The 22,709-nt window shown below is 37.8% G+C and overlaps 2 protein-coding genes across 3 annotated transcripts in view; one reads left to right on the forward strand and one right to left on the reverse strand.

Annotated features, from left to right (window-relative positions):
- Positions 1–650: 650 nt before the first annotated feature.
- On the reverse strand, positions 651–16,854 carry RpS3 (ribosomal protein S3). Its single transcript, XM_083126559.1, has 4 exons — positions 16,721–16,854; positions 7,013–7,332; positions 4,512–4,699; positions 651–878 (listed from the first exon to the last, which is right to left on the reverse strand). The coding sequence occupies exons 1-4, from the start codon at positions 16,748–16,750 to the stop codon at positions 691–693; spliced, it is 726 nt and encodes a 241-aa protein (XP_082982685.1). The 5' UTR covers positions 16,751–16,854; the 3' UTR covers positions 651–690.
- Positions 16,855–17,068: 214 nt separating this feature from the next.
- Positions 17,069–22,709, forward strand: part of LOC145977912 (cathepsin O-like) — a 32,887-nt gene continuing 27,246 nt past the window's right edge. For both annotated transcript variants that reach the window (XM_083110222.1, XM_083110232.1), the window contains exon 1: positions 17,069–17,557. In XM_083110222.1, the coding sequence (XP_082966348.1) occupies positions 17,372–17,557 (186 nt within the window). In that variant the 5' untranslated portion in view covers positions 17,069–17,371. The remainder of the gene's footprint in view (positions 17,558–22,709) is intronic.

Here is a 22,709-nt window from a genome sequence, read left to right on the forward strand (position 1 = left end):
GCACATTCATACAATCACCCAAAAAAATAAAAAAAGTACTTTTCATAGTTTTTCAGGTCTGTCTCCACCCTGGTTTTTGATTGGGAAAAGCAACAAACATCTCAAAGCTATGCTGATCAAGAGCGAATGACATCATACCTATTCACCTGTTGCTATGTGGACCAAGAGGAGAATATTCTCGTGTATACAATGATTCACCAGCAGAGCACAAACGCAGTGGTGCTATTTCTTGTGACTGACTGTATGTGTGTTATATGCAGAGACATAGTGAAAACATGTGGGGTTTAAATGTTGGCTGTCTGAATTATTCCGTGTATAATTAGCATCACAGTTTTGGAAAAAAGTGTGCATTATACATGAGTAAATACCGTATATAGATACAGAGGAAACCTGATTGTTACATTTTCCTGCATTACACATTCAATCTTTATGTTCCCCATAGAGCAAAATGTTAATTTTCCCCGATTTTTACATGTTATGTTTTATTTTTTTTGCTCGTTGGTCCCCTACAACATGTAAAGTTAAGATTCCACTGTAGAAGATAAGCTGGAAAGCAAACTCTCTGAATACTTCAAATTGAATTCTTCAAATGCCAAACAATTTTAATACAGAAGTCAAGCAACATGCATTGTTACTGTAATAAAGAATTTGTAAATTTTTTCAATTATTTATTTTACACTCATTTCTTTCTTACACAGTAGGAGGCATTGCAGGTGGAGCATCTGGTTTCGCACTCTTCTGCTCACTGACCGGAACTGTTGGCAAAACTTCCTCTTTGGGTTCCACAACAGATACATTGTCTGGTAGGGGCTTCTTTGGTCCCATCTTGCCATTTGGATCCCACGGAAGCATGATTTTCACCTTAATACCAAGAACTCCTGCAGAGAAGGGGAAAACAAAATGTAACTCAAGCTAATGAAGTTTGATAAGAATGTCTTGACAATTTAAATAAAAAAAATTAACATTTAAAGATTTGAAAAATACCTCTCTCAGTATTTTACTACAATTAAAAGTAATAAAAATTGTTGCATAAATATGACTGAAGAAGATATCAATATCTTTTACTTTATGGAATGGGTATCTCAATATTTGTGTATTCAACATGAATAATTTCTTGAAAAAGATTTGTGAATATTTTCTAGAAATTAAGATGTAATAACAATGAAGAACAATAATAAGATACATACATTGTATATGTAAACTTTGCAAGCAAGTTCTATTATAAGATAGAAGGCATAACTCTGTTGTCTTTGCATCACATCATCAGGATGGCTACAAACAAGCAGAAATAAAATTCCCAGACTTTTCCAGGACAAAATTTACATTTTTCCTTGACAATTATAAACCAATCCATGTTCTTGCAAATGGAAATAAGAAAGTCATACAGATCCACGTATGTATTGTATTAAGTACCCATATTACCTTCCAAGAAATTTACTATGATTTGCATTCAAAGTGCAAATTGTGAATTTTGAAAATTATTACAATTCACAAGCTAGGAAGGGATTACGGGATTTTTTTTTATATGCAGCCAGTTTTCAATAAAATATCTGATTATTTTTAAAATTATGACTAAATGAGATTAGAGTGAAGTGTGATGGATGAAAAAAGAAATTTGGTAATTTATCAATCATCTTAGCCTTTCTCGTTATTATATGTTGATATTTCCACTGAGGTTTGGAACCCTCTGCTTGCAAGAAACATGAGTTATGAAGCAAACAACTTAACATAAGTGAAACAATTGATTCATACAAAACAAAGTGTCATATTTCCTTCATTATCAATGGGATGTCTCCTTCAGTACAAACATTCACAGTATATCCAGTGAAATACTGTGAAACTGACTACACGCAGTTATACCATTGTTGCTGGCGAAAAGGGTATATAGGGATGTATTAAAAATTTAATTTCATAACATTAAACATTAACTTCACTCAGTGACAGATTAATAACCATCTCTCACGAGTTTAAACAGACAAGACAGAGGGGGTCGTGAATTGCAATGGGAATTTTGAGGTTAGGAGTATGCACTTGTCAACTTTATATAACATTTACCAATACAGGTTTGAGTTTCACTTTTTCGTGATATTATTCAACATAGTATATATGTCCTGATTTGCTGGTTTCTTATTGATATCGAAGAATAGTGTAATGTCATTGTAAACGTACGTTCACTTGTGCAAAATCAGTATTATACCCGACGAAAGAAAACCTTCGTATGCATTGCTACATTAAATAAAGTTAAATGAGACAGAAGAGTAATAAAATTCCAGCAGCATATTTGCAGTGGTGCAGCAGACTAATAAGGCTCAATTTATGCATGCGAATTTTGTAGATGTTGCATCCGACAAGCACAGTAAACAACAAAAAATGTCATACTGGAACATCCAAGAAACATGTTTCGCAAAAGAGCTATGCAAGCAATTTTTGTCGGATGTCGCAGAATGATAAATATCGAACTGCTACGTTCGACAAAAATTCCGTGCACAAACAAACCCAAAACATTTGTCCAATGAAATGTGGTACCACACCAGACAAACTTGGATATACAAGGCTCTGTTTATGCATGCGAATTTTGTCAGATGTTGCACTCCGAAGACATCCAACAAAAATAAATTCCATATGAGTGTCACGCATGTGATTTTTGCTGCATGTTGTAGTGAGATATTTTGTCAAAGTTCAACATTAGTCGGACTCCGATATCCGACAAAAATCGTATGCATCAATAGAGCCTAAAATGTTCATGCTGTACCACGACATTCTACAAATTACACGGTTGCATAGAAACCTTATTTGTTTCCATGTTCCTTCAGAATGTCCTACAAAATGCCATACTATGACAACTAACGGATGGTGCCCCCTCCCCCCTCCATCTGTTGACTGTTCTGTCCCTTTACTACCACCATGCAGACAAGAACAAATTATAAATCAATGAATTTTCCACATAATATTTAGAGGCTTATAATTTTTTTCTGCCCCTCTGCAAATTTCTCCCCACCCCCTCCCCTGCCATCACTGGTTTCTGGTGCCATGGTTGTGTTGTGCATAGAAGGGGCCTAAAAGTTGAGGCTGAGATTTAGTAACAAGATGTCCCGTTCCCATGCAGCACTCCGTAACGACATATTTCAAAGGAAACACCTGGCACATTCGTTCCATCGCAAAAAATCAAGACCAAATTCCTTGACATTTCCCGGACTTATTTTGACCTCTCAAATTCCCTGACTTTTCCTGGTTTTCCAGGTCTTTCGCCACCCTGATCATAATGGTGTGTCTGCGCAAAAACCAGCCACAACTTACGTTCCTTATGATAGTGTCACTGTTGACCCCCCCCCCCCCCCTACCTGGGCTGCAGCTCTTTAGCTCAAGAAGAATATGTGTGCAGCATGGGAGGATTCTTTCTAGCTGCTTGCTGTAGTGCTGGTGTTTGTAATGGTTCTAGATGGTTTTCAACTTGGAAGAACTTTACATTCTGAGGCAAGAGATGCTGCACAATGTATGCAAGTTATCAGAGCCTTTTGTAGGAAACATGAAGAGAGAGAAGGTCAAGGGGAGGAGGGGTAGTGTCTCTCTCTCTCCCTCTCAGGAAACATTTATTTCTGCAAGTTTGGTTTCATTGGCCAGATTTACTTCTTCACGTAATGTTAATTGGACATCAATTTTCTAGTACTTTTACCTATACTTATTCTAACAATATGTTTCGAGACAGGACCTTTTCTATCATTTTCAGATGAACAAATTCCTTTTGCTGTTGAGTGAAAATTTAACAAAACCAGCAAAATTTCACTTTTTACAGTTCGTTTATATCACCTGCTAAATTATCAACCGTCTCCTCAACTGTATTTTGTGACAAAGAAATGTTTCTGGACGAATTCACTTTATCAGAGAACAAAATTTCCATGCTTTTCACCATGCACTCCTTTGCACAATCACCAGTTCTGCCACTACATAGCTAGCTTTCACGACCCTTTCACTGCATTTATATACTCTTGTGAACACATTTCTTGCTCAGCAAGTCAGTTTTAAGTCTCTTGTCTTCTCGTACTTTACCCTGCAACTGGTCATATTTAGAATGATGAGTATTGTCATAGTTGTCTGTAACTACCAGAAACTGACTCTTCTTCAAGGCAAACCATTCACAATCAAGAAACTGACTTGTTGGCAAGAGAAAGAATGCATGCTTCTTTTCCCCAGCCAGCAAGATGTTTTTGTACTTCAGAACTAAGCTGCATATCATCACACTACCCTTTAATGGAATGCTAGAATGTACCCATGTAGGGAAAATAGGTCGATCTGGTGAAATTCAGATGATAAGTCGAGGCTTGTTTAATGAAAAAAGTGGGATAACCACATATGTATGCATGGAATGTACATAGAGGCAAGCAGGTCACATTAAGGGATGCCGCATGCTGCAAGACTGGTGTAGAAGATCGAACATGTAGATTGCAATGTACTACAGAATAATTCAAAATTATTTTTCATAAAGCTAAGAAAAATAAAACCAGAGTTCTTACCTTGCCTAAGCAACACATGACGAGTGGCTGCATCAACATAATCATTTACAGGTTCTCCACTGTGAATCATAAGGCCATCAACAAATTTCATAGACTTTGCTCTCTGACCTCTCAGTTTACCAGAAACAACAACTTCACAGCCCTTCGCACCACTTTCCATAATGAAACGCAGAACACCATAACATGCCCTGAAAGGTTTTTTTAAAAAATGTTATCATTCCAAGTTATGATTGTGCAATTCCTATATCATGAAACACACATTGTTTACAGAGTGAGCCATAAGTCATAACAGGATTTCAACATTTCGTAACTTTTGTCTGTATTGTTTGAATATATTGATTGTTCCTATGCACATTACATAGGGGCACTTTCTTAATGTGTGAAATGTAATTTCACATTAAATGTCCACAATCATTAACTATTGAAATCATTTTATGAGTTATTGCCCACCATGCATTTATCTATAAGCACACACTGAACAGGTTTTCTTATTACTCACTTTGTGTGTGTAACAATGTTTCCATCTCATTCTTATATGCTTATGTAAATAGGTAAGGTTAGATGCACTCAACTTTATTATGCCCATACAAGTTTACAAAATTACAAACTGCTGGAATGTTATGATTGTATCAAGGTGGTGTTGACCCTCCAGAACACTGCTGAAGTGATTATGTTGTACATGAACATTTTTGTGTTTTCAGTTTATGATGTGTTACGGTACTATTACTTTGACGAGAGTGGATAGGAGATTTATTGAACACAATGTTTTGTAATGTGAATCAAGTCATACTAGCTTATGTTGCACATGTGCTTTACTATGCTGTGGTACTATGGCCATGCTCTGCTATGATACTGTTTCTTAATTTGTGCTGAAAGGGATATTATCCAACTGCATGGACAACAGAGGTGTATGAATTTTCAAGTAAAAGACTGGTATATTTTCTAAGAGTTGCATGAGAAAGAGTACCCTAGACATGCTTAGGGTTGGTAGTATGCGATTTGTATGTCACTGAACACATTTCACACTGTAACCATGTAGTGAAAAGAAGTATTTTAAACGTATCCACGTATAACTTCATGACAGTTGTTGCTTCAGAAGTTATAGTCTTGTAAGGTTAGGTGTGTTGGGTTGAACGTTATTAGCAGGGGTAGTCATATTTTGTTTTTTGACTTTTGAGGCACATGTTTTGTCATGAATTATTGACAACACTTTCCGAGGTCTGATTTATCCTGAAAAATCAAGGAAAATTTACTAATTCAGCTGTAAATATATTCAGAAGCAAAAATGGACTCTTTTACATAGGAATAAACTTTAACTGCTATTGCACTTTTCTTCAAGATTTACTTACGGATTGTTTCATCTTCTTCACTTCAACTGTGTGTGTGGCCTCTGCAGAATGTGAATTTTTGAAACTTAATAATTTAATATAAAATATCGTAGGAATTGTACTTCTCATACAAAATTAACATGTTAGATTTGAACATTGTGCACAGCAAATGGTAGTATGGCTAATGGTTGAAAACATCGTAAAGCAGTTTGTTGATGACAAAGCACTTAAGTGATGTGTTAAATGTATAATATTCATTAGTAATTTTGATATAAAATGTATACTTTTTCCTATACACATCAGCCGCACAATGTGGATTCCTCTGACCTGTCTGCTTTCCTAACATAAACAGGGATTTACAAAATATTGTAAGCATGTATTGAATGAGGAATTGTCATGCCATGCCCTTGTGAAGAAGAAAAAAAGCTATAGCTAGGATACTGGCATTCAGGGGCAGGGAAAATCATGACAACCACTTGGGTCCCCTAACACTCTAGGTACGGATTTAAGTGAAACCTTAATTCTTCAATCTCATACTTTCCCTGCTCTATACACTTCACATTCTTGGCCTCAAGGAGAAAACATAATTCTTCAAAATTTTACACTTTGTGCAGGGTTTCATTGTATTATAGACCAAAAGGATAACACTGGTACAGCACCCACAAAGAACTAGTATGTCCTCTGCAAGCCTTTGTTGCCAAATGCAACACGACGACTAGTCATATGGTTGTACCAGTTTTTTGAAGTGCCAAGCAAATAAAATGAGCTAATCAAGCAAAGCAAAGACAATTTCTTTTCCTCTCGCCCCCTGAAATATCTGAAATGCAGGCTGCTTTGTGATGGGTACCTTCCTCTCCCCTCCAATGTGAATGTGACACGTCTTTAAATTCTCCTCATAAAGGGAAATGTGAACTCTGGTTCACAGAGAACAAAGTGTGTGCAATCTCTAGAGCTCCTCTTGGTGGGTGCCAAGGTCTTCCACAGACCACCGAGTGGCGGTATCAGGATAGACAACTTGGTGCGTGCCAAGGTCTTTCACAGACGACCGAGTGGTGGTACCAGGATAGACAATCTGAGGAATAATAATGTCCCCTCAAAATTTTGGACTCATTAAAGAAAATTCAAGGGTGACAGCTATGAGCAACAAACCAATATAGAAAAAAAAAAACTCACCTTCTTACAGCCAAGCCACCAATTAACTTGTACCGCAAAGATTCTGCCTGTGCAATAGCACACAAACCCCTTGTGGCTACTTTCTCTGCATACAGCTCCACAGTGTGCTCTGGGAAATTGAATCGTTTTTGAACTACAGATGTCAATTCCCTTATTCTCCTGCCCTTTTCTCCAAGAACATTCTGTGTCCTTGTTGCCATGATGATGATTTCAGTGCGAGTAGGGGTTACCCGCACTTCAACACCTGAGTAACCATCTTCTGCAAGCTCTCGAGTCAGAAACTCATTAAGCTCAGCTTTAAACACTCCATCACCTACAAACTGGAAGGGATAAAAATGTTAAAATAGGCCAAAAATAATAGAACCAACTATACTACTAAACATTATGTTTTTGTAAATTAAACTACCTAATATTATTCTGATCCAAAGTAATTTTGCCTTTGATAAACTTCATTACTAATTCCAAAACAGCATTAATATAACAGTATAATGTTATGTTGTTTGTTGCAAGGATACAGATGCCGGTCCCCGTGGTGGAGTGGTTATCACATATGCCAAGGGTCCCGGGTTCGAATCCAGGCCTGGGAATGGGTGTTTATGAGAGTCCATTCATTCATTTCCATCATATCATTACTCATCCCCATCGCAAATTAGTCAAAAGTGGTACAAAAGGTGAAGTAAAGCAAATCAACCAAAGTAAGGATACAGATGGCAAAATGGTTTCTTTTAAACATTCATAACACAGAAATAATGCACCAGTGATGAAAATGGTAGTAAGTCAAGTTTTTTTTTTTCATGTCCTATATCAGTGGTTTGCAGGTGCAATTTCAATGACACCCTGAGTATTATCATGTGTAAAAAAAAAAGGTAAAGTGCTACCCTGTGCTTAGCACCATGCCATGAAGGTGTAAAGGGGGTGTGGGGGTAATGCCCCACACTTTCTTGATCCGGTCGTGAGTGGGGGTGATGTGATCAGCATCACGCCCTTGACCGTCTTTACCCCCCAGGGTTTCCCCCAGGTACCCATGTTATTCAACGCTGGGTTGGCGCCGGGGCCGCTTCCAACGTTAGAAAAGTTCCCGGATTTGAACCGGCCGGGGATCGAACCCAGGACCTTCAGCATGGTAGTCAGATGCGTTACCGACAGCCACCGCAGCCACATCATGTGTAACATATTGAGTAAACTTAGTGTTTTGTAAATTTATCTTTTTAAGGATCTTGGATACAAAGTTACCAGCTAAATACAGGCACAAACACAAAAATATTTATAATTATTTTGGAATCACTAGCTTAAACAGAAATTCAACAAAGTCTCTGTGCTATTTTCAGCATAGCTCACTATTAATCGTGGTATTTTGTAAGACAAACGAAGGCTGCACCATAAACGTATTTTTCTAGGAGATTCTTTCAGTAAAGCAGGTAGGTTCAGTGGACTCTGTTCATTGATGCTTTACAATTACATGAGTGATGTAACTTATGAATTGACAAACAGTGAAAAATAGAAATACTTGGATGAAAATAAATACTTCTGGAGGTGAAAATAGTTCTGCTATTCTCATCACCTTGTGAAAGTCGTTACTCACATAAAATCCTCCAACAGACATTTGAATGCATCAGCTTATGGCTATTCATATATATCAAAGCATATGATAGCAGCTGACAAAATAAGTCAACTATAACATCGTGTATCTTGGATATATTAAACGTTGAGTGGAAGACTTGAGCCTAGCTAATTCACTAATGGGCAATGGATCATTGAACTTGTTATCCTTGCTAAATTTTACATGGCTTGTTTGCAAAACCATTAAGCAGTCTGTACACAATCAAATCGTCATTGAATGAGAGCAAATGTTAAAATATTTTTATGTTAATATATAAATTATTTACGACCAGCGAGTATCATTCGTCGAAAAATGCAACGTACTGGGGGTCTTACCGCTCCCTTCTTCAGGCTTTCCTTACTATGCTGTGTCAAGTTGTATCAAACAAGGAAAAGGGTGCAGGTTGAAGTGGAAAAGCAAATTTTTGATAAAACTTGTCTTCCCTCAAATATATTGACCTTATCCCTTACAATCTTACTTAAAAAAACACTAAAATGTATAAAAATAGTTTTAAAAAAAGGTAAAGTGCTCCCCTGTGCATAGCACCATGCCATGAAGGCGTATAGGGGGTGTGGGAGTAACGCCCCACACTTTCTTGATCCGGTCGTGAGTGGGGGTGATGTGATCAGCATCACGCCCCTGACCGCCTTTAGCCCCCCCCCCCCCCCGTTTCCCCCAGGTACCCATGTTATTCGATGCTGGGGCCGGTTCCATTAGAAAAGTTACCGAATTTGAACCGGCCGGGGATCGAACCCCGGACTTTTAGCATGGTAGTCAGACGCATTACCGACTGAGCCACCACACTATAAAATTCCAGTACCTCACACGGCTGTGTGGCCAACAGCTGTTACTTCCTTATAGAATGCAGGAACCTGCCACAGACTATTTCCTCCCCAGTTAGCTCACCTTCCCTCTCAGTTGTCATTTCCGGGTCAAAATCTCATATTACCCTGGCTGCGCGGACGACCTCCGGTGTGACTTGGAAACTTTTTTTATTTTTACCTATTTCCTGCATAACTATTTTTTTCATGTGTATTTAATTTCTGTGTGCACTGAATTTATGTTTCATCATTGTTTTCTCTTTTGATTCTTCGGTAATTATTTTATTTGACTTAATTCACTTCTTACTGTCATGAACTTTGAAACCTCATTTTAGTGTCGAATAAACAATGACAGTTCCGAGCATTAATTGCTGAACCGAGTGATGACAAACAAATGAAGACCTGGGCAGGGTGTTTGATTCTCAGGGCACAGTTGATAATGTTGCTGAGTTATTGAAAAGCAAAAATGATAGCAACACGGATCAAACTCCTTGCAAAGATGAGCCTATTTTTTAGGCCCAAGTTCCCTTTGGTTTATTGCGATTTCATCATGCTATGAATGCAATTTTTACATGGTTCAATCTAGATGTACGTCTGTTAACACACACTGCGGAGCTTTAGCAATTACTTAAGGTTTTATTCAATATATGCTTTCGTGGTTACGCTAGGCAGGTTAGGTTTGGTTCCCTAAATGCATTATACTAAGGTTCCGATTTACTTCTGCATTCATTCCCACACTTCTACGATATTTACTGTCGCTTGTCAATGGAGAATATCTTGTCCATGAGAAGTGCGTAAGGTAATTTTCAAGTTTTTTTTTCCAACATAAATAACTTCTTTTGAGTCCAAACAGTGCTCATTAATTTAAGGAAGGTTCAAATTTCGTGTGACAATGATTTCCAAAATTCTACGATAATTAGTCTTTGTTCTAGGAGAAATCATAAAACAATCGGAACCCATACCATTTTTTTATGTTTCATCTCTCAATATATTGGTGGGATGAAACTACGAAGGAGAATGTACATCTCTCTTGTCAACACACAATAAGTTATTGAATTTACTACTATTGGGTAAAACTTTGATCTCCGAGAAACTTATTTCTTCAAATGTACAGGAGAAAGTACTTACTGAACTGAGTTTCTATAGACTTTTTGAAGGTCTGCGAAGTGTTTTCTGTCATCATTCAATTTATTCTGCCGATAATTAAAGTTTTTTTTTTTAGAAAATAATGTTTGTCTGATGTACGAAACCTCCTCCCTCTATTTCCATTGACTATGTGAACCAAATGTTCCATGCGTTACATGACGTAACGCCCGGTCAGTGTTTCCAATCGCATCATCCTGATGTTGACGAACAATTTTAACTATGTTTGCCAAACCTAAGTGTGCCTAACATTACTTTGCCGTGCATGGTTCGTGGGGCTATTGAATGGTTTTTGGGGCTATCCGTGCATGGTTCGTGATATTAGGTATTTTTCGGTAAAGAAGTTTGGAAACACTGCATGCCCACTGATCATGACAACACTAGTCAAACAGTAGTCAACCTTTGGCTGCCATATTCCGTGTTACAGAAGCGAGAAAACAAGGAACAATAACTACTCGATATGTCGAAAATAGAAAGAATTCTCATTTAAAAAGCAAAATCCAATCTTATACAATGTTTCGCAACGCAGAACAGGTAAGTACGAATATTAACAATTAAGGAATAAACAAGTTAGAGACGTTTCTTGGAGATCAAAGTTTTAATAATTTTAATGCTAATAGCCCTAAACCTGATGTGCCTAAACTAACAACGAAAGCGTTTAGGAACATATTACTGCTTCATATGTCATACGTCATATTAGCAGCACCAGTCTATATCGGAATACCGTCCGGTATTTTGTCAACTCCATGGTGTGCAGAAAAAAGTACTAGTCTCCTGCACGAAAATAAATGCACACCAATGTAAGTTTCATGCGCATGAACAACTAAACTGAGCAATTACAGAATACCGGGAGTATCTATGATTGCTTTCAAATTTGGCATACTCACTAATTTTGGCATCCTAATTACGAATCTGCAGTTAAAAATTGGCGGTCACATCTAGAAAATGTGAAATATGGGGGTCCGTGAACGAATTAAACACCGGTGATTTATGAAGGAAACCAACAATTTTTTGCAATGATTCAAGTTCAAAAACTATGTGTATGAATACCCTGAATTTTAACTATGCTTGCCTAACGTAACCTTACGTGAATGGTTCGTGCGGCAAGTATGTTTTCCACACTTACTGAAGACGCCGTATTGTCACATGTAAAGTAACGCTCCATGGAACGGATAGCAAACTTCACTTGTTCACATCATCAAACATGGCGACCATTAGTATCGACAATCATAGCGATAATGTATGCACGGTATTTTGCATTTTCTAGAAGTGACCGCCAATTTTTAACTGCAGATTCGTGATTGTGAGGTCAAAATTAGTGAGTATACAAAATTTGAAAGCAATCTGAGATACTCCTAAAAATTTCATATGTAAGCGTCACTCTCACACGTATACCAACCACGTTACTCTGAAATACGTACAGTGAGTGTAAAAAGTGTTTGGACACTGATTTAGTTACGTTAATAATGGATCCTCTTGGCGTTCTGGATAATGGTAGGTGAGCGGGATAAAATTGCAATGGTTCTACCTCAAATTCGTTCTTCCTTGGCACAACGAAATAAAAATATCAAAACAAACAATCCATGAACAATTATAACAAAAATGCCACAAATTATGGGTACAGAAAGTGTTTGGACAATTAGTAAAAAAAACATTAAAAAGAACCACTGTGAAACAAGATCAATAAACCTGGACTGCCATACATGTACCACTGACCCCTTCAACCTATGGGCTCACAATTGCCAGTTCGCAAGTCTCAGTACCGGCAGTAGCTCCGCCTCATTGAACACGATAGTGCAACATGGGTCATGGAAGGAGAGAGTTCACCGTTTTTGAACGACAAGTTATCCGGCTACACAACCAGTGTAAACCATTAAGGGAAATATTACGCTTGTTCGGAATACCTAAATCAACAGTGCACCTGATCATAGATCGCTTTGGCGAAAGAAAAACAGTAGAAAGTAAGGCGAGGAGTGGACGACCAAGAGTGCTTTCTGTGCAAGACGAACTGTTTATTTTGAGAACTATCAAAAAAGACCCCAAAACTAGTGCTCCGACGTTGGCTGCAAGCCTTCAAGACTGAAGCAAGCAAGTTTCCTCCAGTACAGTTCGTAACATATGCCGACGAAATGCCTACCATGGACGTGTGGCAAGAAAGAAAGTTTGGATTAGTGCAATAAACAGAAAGAAGCACCTCGAATCTGCCCTATATCACCGCAATTATGATGCAGACTTCTAGAACAAGGCCATTTTTCAGACGAAAGCAAATTCAACTTACTTGGGTTGGATGGTAGGTGGCAAAGAAATACAGAGTTGGAGCTGCGAAACTTAATCCCAACTGTCAAACACGGTGGCGGTTCACTCTTAGTATGGGATAGTATGAGTGCTGATGGGGTCGGTAAGTTGCATTTCATAGAGTGGACGATGCATCAGTACATGTACATTGATATATTGAAGAATAATTTGAGCGCTAGTGTAGCTCAAATGAACTTGGGTAATGATTGTTTCAACAGAACAACGATCCTAAGCATACTGCCCTTAATACAAAATTGTGGCTCCTATATAACACCCCAAAACAACTTCACGCGAAACTTAATCCCAACTGTCAAACACGGTGGCAGTTCACTCTTAGTATGGGGTAGTATGAGTGCTGATGGGGTCGGCAAGTTGCATTTCATAGAGTGGACGATGGATCAGTACATGTACATTGATATATTGAAGAATAATTTGAGCGCTAGTGCGGCTCAAATGAACTTGAGTAATGATTGTTTCAACAGAACAACGATCCTAAGCATACTGCCCTTAATATAAAATTGTGGGTATAATTTAACAATACAGGGAATTTCTCCAATTTGTTTGAAATTTCAGATACTTACTAATTTGGGTCTCCTAATCACGAATCTGCACTTAAAATTTGGCGCTCACGTATAGAAATTCCTGAATTATGGCTAGCCCCACGGACCATTGGCGCTAGCCCCACGAACCATTGGCGTGTGGTTAGGTTAGGCTAGGTTAGGTTAGGAAACAGTTAAAGGTAAAATTTTCGTTTCCCCAAAACGTCTTTTTTCAATTTTATAGGAGAAATTACTTACCGAAATGCGTTTATTTATACTTTAGGAAGGTCTTGGAATTTTGTTTTTCCCTCGTTGAATTTTCTTTGGCGGTAAATCATGTAATTTTCGACATTAATTTCATTCCGATGCACGAAAGCTGTTCCCTTGCTGTCCGTCTACTACGTGAACCAAATATTTGCGAGCGTTTCATGACGTAACAACCGGTCAGTGTTTCCAAATACGCGGTTTTGTAACTGTGTAACAGTTATAGAACGTAAATAAACCTGCGTTACTGTTCATCATTTGTCATAACGAACTTGCGACACCATGACGTGCAAAGGATGCGTGGTGAAATTCGATCGGGTTCAAAATCCAGTACAATTTGTAACTCAACATGGAATTTTAAGGAGGGATTTGACAATTCCGGGAATTTCTTCATTTTGTTTGAAATTCGGTATACTCACCAATTTTGGCCCCGTAATCACGTATCTGCAGTTAAAATTTGGCGCTCATACGTGGAAATAGCAAAATAATCTCAATTAAGTTCGTATTTCCACACCCTCGATTTCCGAATTTCCCGCCGTTTCCGGGCTCCGCCCCTGGGGTAATCGACTTACCGCCCCCAACCGCTATCGCGGCCCCGCCTGTTTCTATAGACTCCCTGTTAAGGGCATGTTAGAAATTGGCCGGATTCACCTGCACCCAAATAAGCGCCAGCAGTTAAAATTTGGCGCTCACACGTGCAAATAGCAAAATAATCTCAATTAAGTTCGTATTTCCACATCCTCGATTTCTGAATTTCCCGCCGGTTCCGGCCTCCGCCCCTGGGGTAATCGACTTACCGCCCCCAACCGCTATCGCGGCCCGCCTGTTTCTATAGACTCCCTGTTAAGGGCATGTTAGAAATTGGCCGGATTCACCTGCACCCAAATAAGCGCCAGCAGTTAAAATTTGGCGCTCACACGTGCAAATAGCAAAATAATCTCAATTAAGTTCGTATTTCCACATCCTCGATTTCCGAATTTCTGCCGGTTCCGGGCTCCGCCCCTGGGGTAATCGACTTACTGCCCCCAACCGCTATCGCGGCCTCGCCTCCGCTCCGGCTACCCGCCTGTTTCTATAGACTCCCTGTTAAGGGCATGTTAGAAATTGGCCGGATTCACCTGCCCCCAAATCAACGCCAAATTTTAAGTGCACATTCGTGATTACGAGGCCCAAATTAGTAACTATCCCAAATTTCAAACAAATCGGATAAATACCCTGCATTTTAACAAGAGATTCATGATTAGGAGGCCAAAATTAGTTAGTATACCGAAAATTAACAAAATTGGAGCCTTTCTCTATATTGTCAATTCGCTCCGAGAAGGTGGGAAAAAATCCAAAGTTCGTCAGACTTTTTCTTTGACATCAAATGAGAGTACGAGACGTGTATTACCTATTTCACAATCAGTTGCTTTGATTTATTTCAATCACTTATCGCACAACACTCTTGCTACCTTCCGTTCTGACGTCAGCAGACTCAAGTTTATTTTTAGGCTAAAGGTCTATGTTGTTATCCATATCATTACAATTTCAGTAACCACCAAACGTCTCTAATTCCCTTATTTTCGTATTTTTCACATTCATACTTAAGTATTCTGCATACTAGAACCTAGATATTTTGCTATGAAGAAGGTCGCAACACTGCATAACCACTGATCATGGACTACGCTAGTCAAGATTTCTCCGCCATATCGCGTGTAACGCAAGCAAAAGCAAACAAAATAAAAATACTCGATATTTCGAAAATTGAGACTATTTGCCTGCAAACAACGAAATGCGAAATAGAAGAATCCTTACGAATGCAGAATATGAGTATCAATGTGAAAAATACGAAAATAAGGGAATTAGAGACGTTTGGTGGTTACCGAAATTTTAATCAGTTAAATTTTAGGGTCGTAGTAATATCAGGAATATATAGGCTATATTTTGTTCTTTAAGTATTCGAAACTGAAAATCTTGCGATAAATAATGAGCAATTGTGCATTGTCGGTTGTGATGACTGACCCTCAGTTTGACACGTGAGCACCAAATTTTAACTTCAGATTCGTGATTAGAAGCCCTAATTTAGTGAGTATGCCGAATTTCAAACAAAATGGAGAAATTCCCGGTATTGTAAAATCGCTCCAATGTATTGTATTAGAGAAACAGATAAAAAAAAGAAACATATGCAGCAAATCCGACCTAAAATTAGTATTGCAGGAGGAATGGAACGCCATTTCACCTCAGATTACTGCAGATCTGGTAAAATCTGTACCAGACAGGCTCCAGGCAGTGATTCGTGCCAAAGGAAATCCAACAAAATATTAAATGCCTGGGTTTTTTGCAGAAAATATGGACAAGAATTGCAAGTGTCCAAAGACTTTTTGTGTTCAAAATCCGTGATATTTTCGTTATTATTGTTTATAAGTAGATGGTTTCTTTTTTATATTTTGTATTTTCCTGTTGTATCAGATAAACAAGTATATGAGGTAGAATAATGTGGTTCTTATTCCACCTGCGTTTTCCTGCACCCACAACCCTGAACGGATCCCCTGTTTACGTACCATGAATGGTGTCCAAACACTTTTTACACTCACTGTATACCAACGGAGGTTCAAATTTCGTGTGACAATGATTGCCAAAATTCTACGATAATTAGTCTTCCTGCTAGAATTTTTAAAAAAATCATAAAACTTACCGTAATGGGAGTATATTATGGAAATTATATGTAAAAACAACTATGTAAAATTTGTGATAAAAGCTAATACATGTTAAACATTGAAAATAAAAAAAAATTAGCTTACATAAGACGATTCGCAAACATAATACAAAATAACACTGATTTTAGCACTATATGAAGATAACTTCATTTTAAAATCATTAATGACTGCAAACGTGCAGTTAGGCTTCTGCACAAACATAAGTATGCCTGATAATCGACATATTAATCGACAAACATCAACTTACACGGGTAAGTTATGTTAACTTGTTTGACATATTCTTACATTTTAAATTAAATATATATTGTTTGGAATATGTATATAGCTATGGACTACTCAATATTACTTACTTTTCGCTTTTTCGAAATTTGAGTTGCCATTCTCACGCTGTTCTACAATACACCATTACAAAAGGAAACGGAAACGGACTTAAATTAACAAAAGTCATATGACAACTCAAAAATAGATAGCAACCAAATTTCCCCCTCAGACATACAATAATGAACGACTAATTAATTATTTTTATTAATATACATACTATTTATATGCTCCTTAAGTTACAAATGTATATAAAATATAAAATGTTATGTTGAAAGTTCGACTTTTGCAGTATATGTCAGTGCAACAACTTTCACTGTTTGATTACAGCGCCTTAGTTTGATTAATCTCGAAATTTTTAGCTTTTGATACATTATGTATCTATATTTTATATCTTTATAAAAATCTTACATATTGTATTCTGAGAATTGATTTGAATGTGAATAACATAATACAACCTGTTTCTAATCTATGGTATATTATAAAATATAAATTTCTCGCACCGCAGAGCAGAAGTCATGTGCGTCAACCGTGCTCGTGTTTATGGTCGTTTTTGAGTTTTTCATGTTCTAACTAGCTTATGTGTAATAACATTCATAGTGGCTATCATTAATAGTGACGATGCATAAGGACTTTTTGATTTTTATAAAACGAGTCATTTAAGGTTAACGTAAACGAATGAAATGGCAATCGATTGGAGGAAGGTTGGTTATGGGTTGCTTATAATAGGTCTATGCTTTCTTGGAATTCCTCTGAAAATTCAAGATAATCGAGGGGATGAAGAGCTCTTCCAGACTTTTGTCCACAAGTTTAACAAAACGTATAAATCTTTCACGGAAGAATATTCAAAGAGATATAGGATCTTCCAGGTATGTTTTCATTCTTCGACTTGCCCAAGCCGGCCCCCGTGGCGGAGTGGTTAGCACATCGCGCTACGACGCCCGGGTTCGAATCCTGGCCTGGGCATTAATGTTTGTGAGTGTCCATTCATCAATTTCATCCCCATCTTTGCAAATTAGCAAAAAGTGGAACATAAAGAGAAGTGAAATAGGTACCAGTTTGATATAGGCAAACACCTTTCACTCGTTCATTTCGTCATTTTTTACATTGGTACTTACCTATTATGCATTCCGAAACATTAAAATTTCGGTAACCACCAAACGTCTCTAATTCCCTTATTTTCGTATTTTTCACATTGATACTTACATATTCTGCATTCGTAAGGATTCTTCTATTTCGCGTTTCGTTTTTTGCAGGCAAATAATCTCAATTTTCGAAATATTGAGTATTTTTATTTTGTTCGCTTTTGCTTGCGTTACACGCGATATGGCGGAGAAATCTTGACTAGCGTAGTCCATGATCAGTGGTTATACCTACTTTCGTGTTACTGATTTTGTATTTTTTTCAAGGTTCGAAAACTCCACGAACCATGCACAGATAGACCCACGAACCATGCACGGCAAGGTTAGATTAGGTTCTGTTAGGTTAGGAAACATAGTTAAATTTGTTTTTCAAAATTAGAAATTTTTTCGGGTTTGAAAGCCCCACGAACCATGCACGGATAGCCCCACGAACCATTCATAAATAGCCCCACAAACCATTCATGGATAGCCCCACGAACCATTCATAAATAGCCCCACGAACCATTCACGGATAGCCCAATGAACCATTCATAAATAGCCCCATGAACCATTCACGGATAGCCCCATGAACCATTCACAGATAGCCCCATGAACCATTCACAGATAGCCCCACGAACCATTCACAGATAGCCCCACGAACCATTCACGGATAGCCCCACGAATCATTCATAAATAGCCCCACAAACCATTCACGGATAGCCCCACGAATCATTCATAAATAGCCCCACAAACCATTCACAGATAGCCCCACGAACTATTCATAAATAGCCCCACGAACCATTCACGGATAGCCCCACGAACCATTCATAAATAGCCTTAGAGATACTGGGCGAAAGGGGGGGGTTATAACCCTCATCAACCTCACATTGAGCATGCCACTGATCCTGTGCACGTCATGTTGTCGCAAGTTCGTAATCAGAAATGATGAACAGTAACTCACGTTTATTTACGTTCTAGAACTGTTACACAGTTACAAAACTGCATATTTGGAAACACTGACCGGTTGTTATATCATGAAACGCTCGCAAATATTTGGTTCGCGTAGTAGACGGACATCAAGGAAACAGCTTTCGTGCATCGGAGTGACATTAATGTCGAAAATTACATGATTTACCGGCAAAAAAATTTCAACGAGGTGAAAGCAAACTTCCAAGACCTTCCTAAAGTATAAATAAAGCCATTTCAGTAAGTACTTTCTCCTGTAAAATTGAAGAAATACGTTTTGGGGATATGAAAATTTTACCGACACATTAAAATCGCATATTTTTTTTCCATGGTTCGTACTTACCAATTGTGTATTGCGGAACATAGTTCAAGGTGCTATTATGCTTCTTACACGAAAACAAACTCAATTTTTCACATTCTAAGTGCTTTTTTTATTCCTTTCTTTGCTTCCGGAACACACAATATGGCGGGCACATCTTGACTCACGTTGTGGGTATGTAGTATTTCAACCTTCTTCACCGAAAAATACCTACTATCGTGTTTGTCACCTGTGGAAATTATAAATTATGCACGGATAGCCTGGGTAACTGACGGAGAGCCCCACGAACCATACACAGATAGCCCCATAAACCATTCACGGATAGCCCCACGAACCATTATGCACGGTAGCTGACCGATAGCCCAACAATCCATTTCGGATAAGGTTACGTTAGGCAAGCATAGTAAAAAAAAAGGGCGGGTTGAAACACTGACAGGTGCTTATGTCATCAAACGTACACAGCATCCGGTTGTCGTAGGGCAAGGAAATGAAAGCAATGGCAATTGTGCGTCGGTGAGATATTTCTCTTGAAAAATACGTGATTTCCCGGTCAAATATATTCCACGATTAAAGAAAATACCTCGACGAACGTTGTAAACCTTGGAGAAACTGATTTCCGTAAGTAGTTTATTGTGTAAAAGTGAAGAAATGTGTCTCCGATGTATGAAACTGTTCCCTTAAAATTGTCATGTTCTGGCAAAACAATGGCATGTTTGGAAACACTGACTAGAGGTTACATCATCAAACACACCGAACTTTTGGTTCACATAGTCAAACGTAATGGAGGTAAGAGATTTTGTAAATTGGAGAGACATTATTGTCGAAAAATACATGATTTAGTGGCCGAATAAATTGAAGAAAGAAAGGGAGAAAACACTTCCAAGACCTTTCAAAAGTATACAGAAACTCAGTTCCGTAATTACTTTCTCCTGTAAAATTGAAGAAATCTGTTTGCCTATATCAAACTGTTACCGTAAAATAAAGCAAAACAATCAATCGACTTACCCTACAGGTCCGAACCAAATGTTTCACATCTAATAATAATAGTTAATAATTAATAGGCCAATAATAGATATTATTAACAATATGATATTGAAAAAAGTTCAATTTATTATTATTATTATTGCATGAAGTAAAGAAAATATACAACAATAGAGATATAATAGCACGTATTCATTATCTAGTTAAGATCACTTAAATTTGTATGTAAACAGCAGTTCTACCAAAATAGAGATTAGAAATTAATGTCAAAAGCAATGGAGCAAATTGAGAATACCGGACGTATCTTCAATTGCTTTCAAATACGGCATACTCACTAATTTTGGCCTCGTAATCACGAATCTGCAGTTAAAATTTGGCGGTCACATCTAGAAATTGCAAAATATGTCGAAAAAAGTGGGTCCGTGAACGGAGAAAACCCCCTTCATTTATGAAGAAAAGAACTATTTTTTGCAATGATTAGCATTTCAAAATTATGTTTATGATCACCCTTAATTTTAACTATGCTTGCCTAACCTAACCTAACCTTACCATGAATGGTTCGTGGGGCAAACATGTTTTCCACCTTTACGCAAGATGCCATTTCCTCACATGCAAATCAAGGCTCTCACTTATTGCACAACATTTGAGCAACATTGGTAGCAAGACCGTTGTGCGGAAAGGAAGACATCATCATATCGTTTCCATGTTAGTATATGGAGAATCATAGTGGTAATTGAGAAGGTAATTTTGCAATTTCTAGACGTGACTGCAGATTCGTGATTACGAGGCCAAAATTAGTGAATATGCCGAATTTGAAAGTAATCTGAGTATTGCAGCACACACGAACCGTGGCTATTCACAGTTTTAAAGTTTCAACATTCCAAGGAGCAGTTTCTTATTGGGGAAACGGCATGGTAGTTTGACGTGCACCTGCAATGGGTTTTAGATTATTTTTTTTTTAACCACACACCTTTTACCAATCGTATATCCTGTACCTTCGGAGATACTTCCGGTATTCTCAATTTATACCAAAGCAATTTTAAATGGGTTATTTATTGAATATCATTCAGGTTGTTAGGTACAGCTGATGAAAAGTAAACTCATTGTTTTGGATTTTTTGTTATGATAACGAAGATAAACAATTTGTTTTAATTTCAAATATACTTGACTAAGAAAATGAAAAACACAAAGGCCAATGGATAATGTCTGCCTGTCTGTGTGTGCGTGAACTACACCAATAACAAAATACCCACAATAAAAGTAAAACAACAATGCAAGAGAAACATAAATATGAAATCTAATTGATTTATATTAATAAAAAGCAAAAAGTTGAACATAGTAAATCAACCTCCACTAGTTTGCAAATTTTTTATATTTTTAACCAGTTGGTAAAAGAATTACTATGCCACTGTATAAATATCTGATATCGGAGAGTTGCTCCTATGATTTATCATCATGATAGTGAGACAGCTGAAAAAACGCTTTGTGAAGCTTTTGCTAGTTATGGGACACCATCCCTCCTACATCTCTCTCCCCTCTCTTGTTATGCCTAGTTTCTGCTACCATCCGAGTGTTAATCAATGGCGGATCCAGAAATTACTGTGAAGAGGGGTGAATTTTTTGATCCCGAAATATTTCCTAATTTTTTTAGAAATGGTTCCAGGTTTAGATTCCACAATTCTGGACCTAGAATTCGTCTCTGTGAACATCCTTGTGTTGTTGATTTTGAGGCCGTGAAGTTAGGACATCTGATATGCTTTCCTGTCAGTTCAATAGCTTTCATAATTCTGTTGAGTGTTCCTGGGCAATACCTATATGTCTCTTCAGATCCTGAAAGATGTGGTTTATTTGTTACAGGTAGATGTCAGTTGAAAGCCTCACAATGCCGTCAACGTCTCTATCATCTGTGAGGGCCTCTTTTTTTCAGTTGGAAGAGGGACGCAAGGCCAATTGTAACAAATATACCTGATATAAATGTCGATTGCATCTGTGTATGATAAGGTCTCGCTACAGCGCCTTGAATAACGTAGTGTGGAAAACGACCCAAGAAACTGGTTCCCCAGACGGATGAGAAACACAGATGGCAGTGCGATCAATGTCGGTGCTAATATTCTTATGAAATTAATGCGGCTTTGTTAGTTTTTGGAATATATTATGTAGATTTGTTTGTCTTGAAAGGCGGTACGTGAATTGATGGAAACAGTTACATTTGTGGAGTGATTTGCAGTCACGAAATGACATTAATTTGGAAAGGAAAGTAAAATAAAATTAATAAATAAATAGCATGCGTAACACAAGAAGAAACATCGCAAAGTGATTCCGGACGTCAGGTGTTGGATTGTGTACTAGAGTTTTATTTTTCTATGTTATTAGAATATAAATAGTATCCTGAGAGATATTTCATACCGAGGCGACAAACCACAAGTGTCGCTTGGAAGCGAGCAGTCCGTAATCGATGCAGCCTTTCGAACCTTAGGGACACAAGCTCTGACTGCACCGTTTCCTCAAGGAGATTTTGCACCAAAGCGACACGCGACAAACGATACAAGGATTTCACACCAAAGCGACACGGGTCCTTCGGTCCAAGGCAACTTTCACACCGAAGTGACACATGTTGCTTGGAAAGGAGCCAAT

The sequence above is a fragment of the Lepisma saccharinum genome, chromosome 1 (genome assembly GCF_977018435.1).
Source record: "Lepisma saccharinum chromosome 1, izLepSacc3.1, whole genome shotgun sequence".
Lineage (NCBI taxonomy): Eukaryota > Metazoa > Arthropoda > Insecta > Zygentoma > Lepismatidae > Lepisma > Lepisma saccharinum.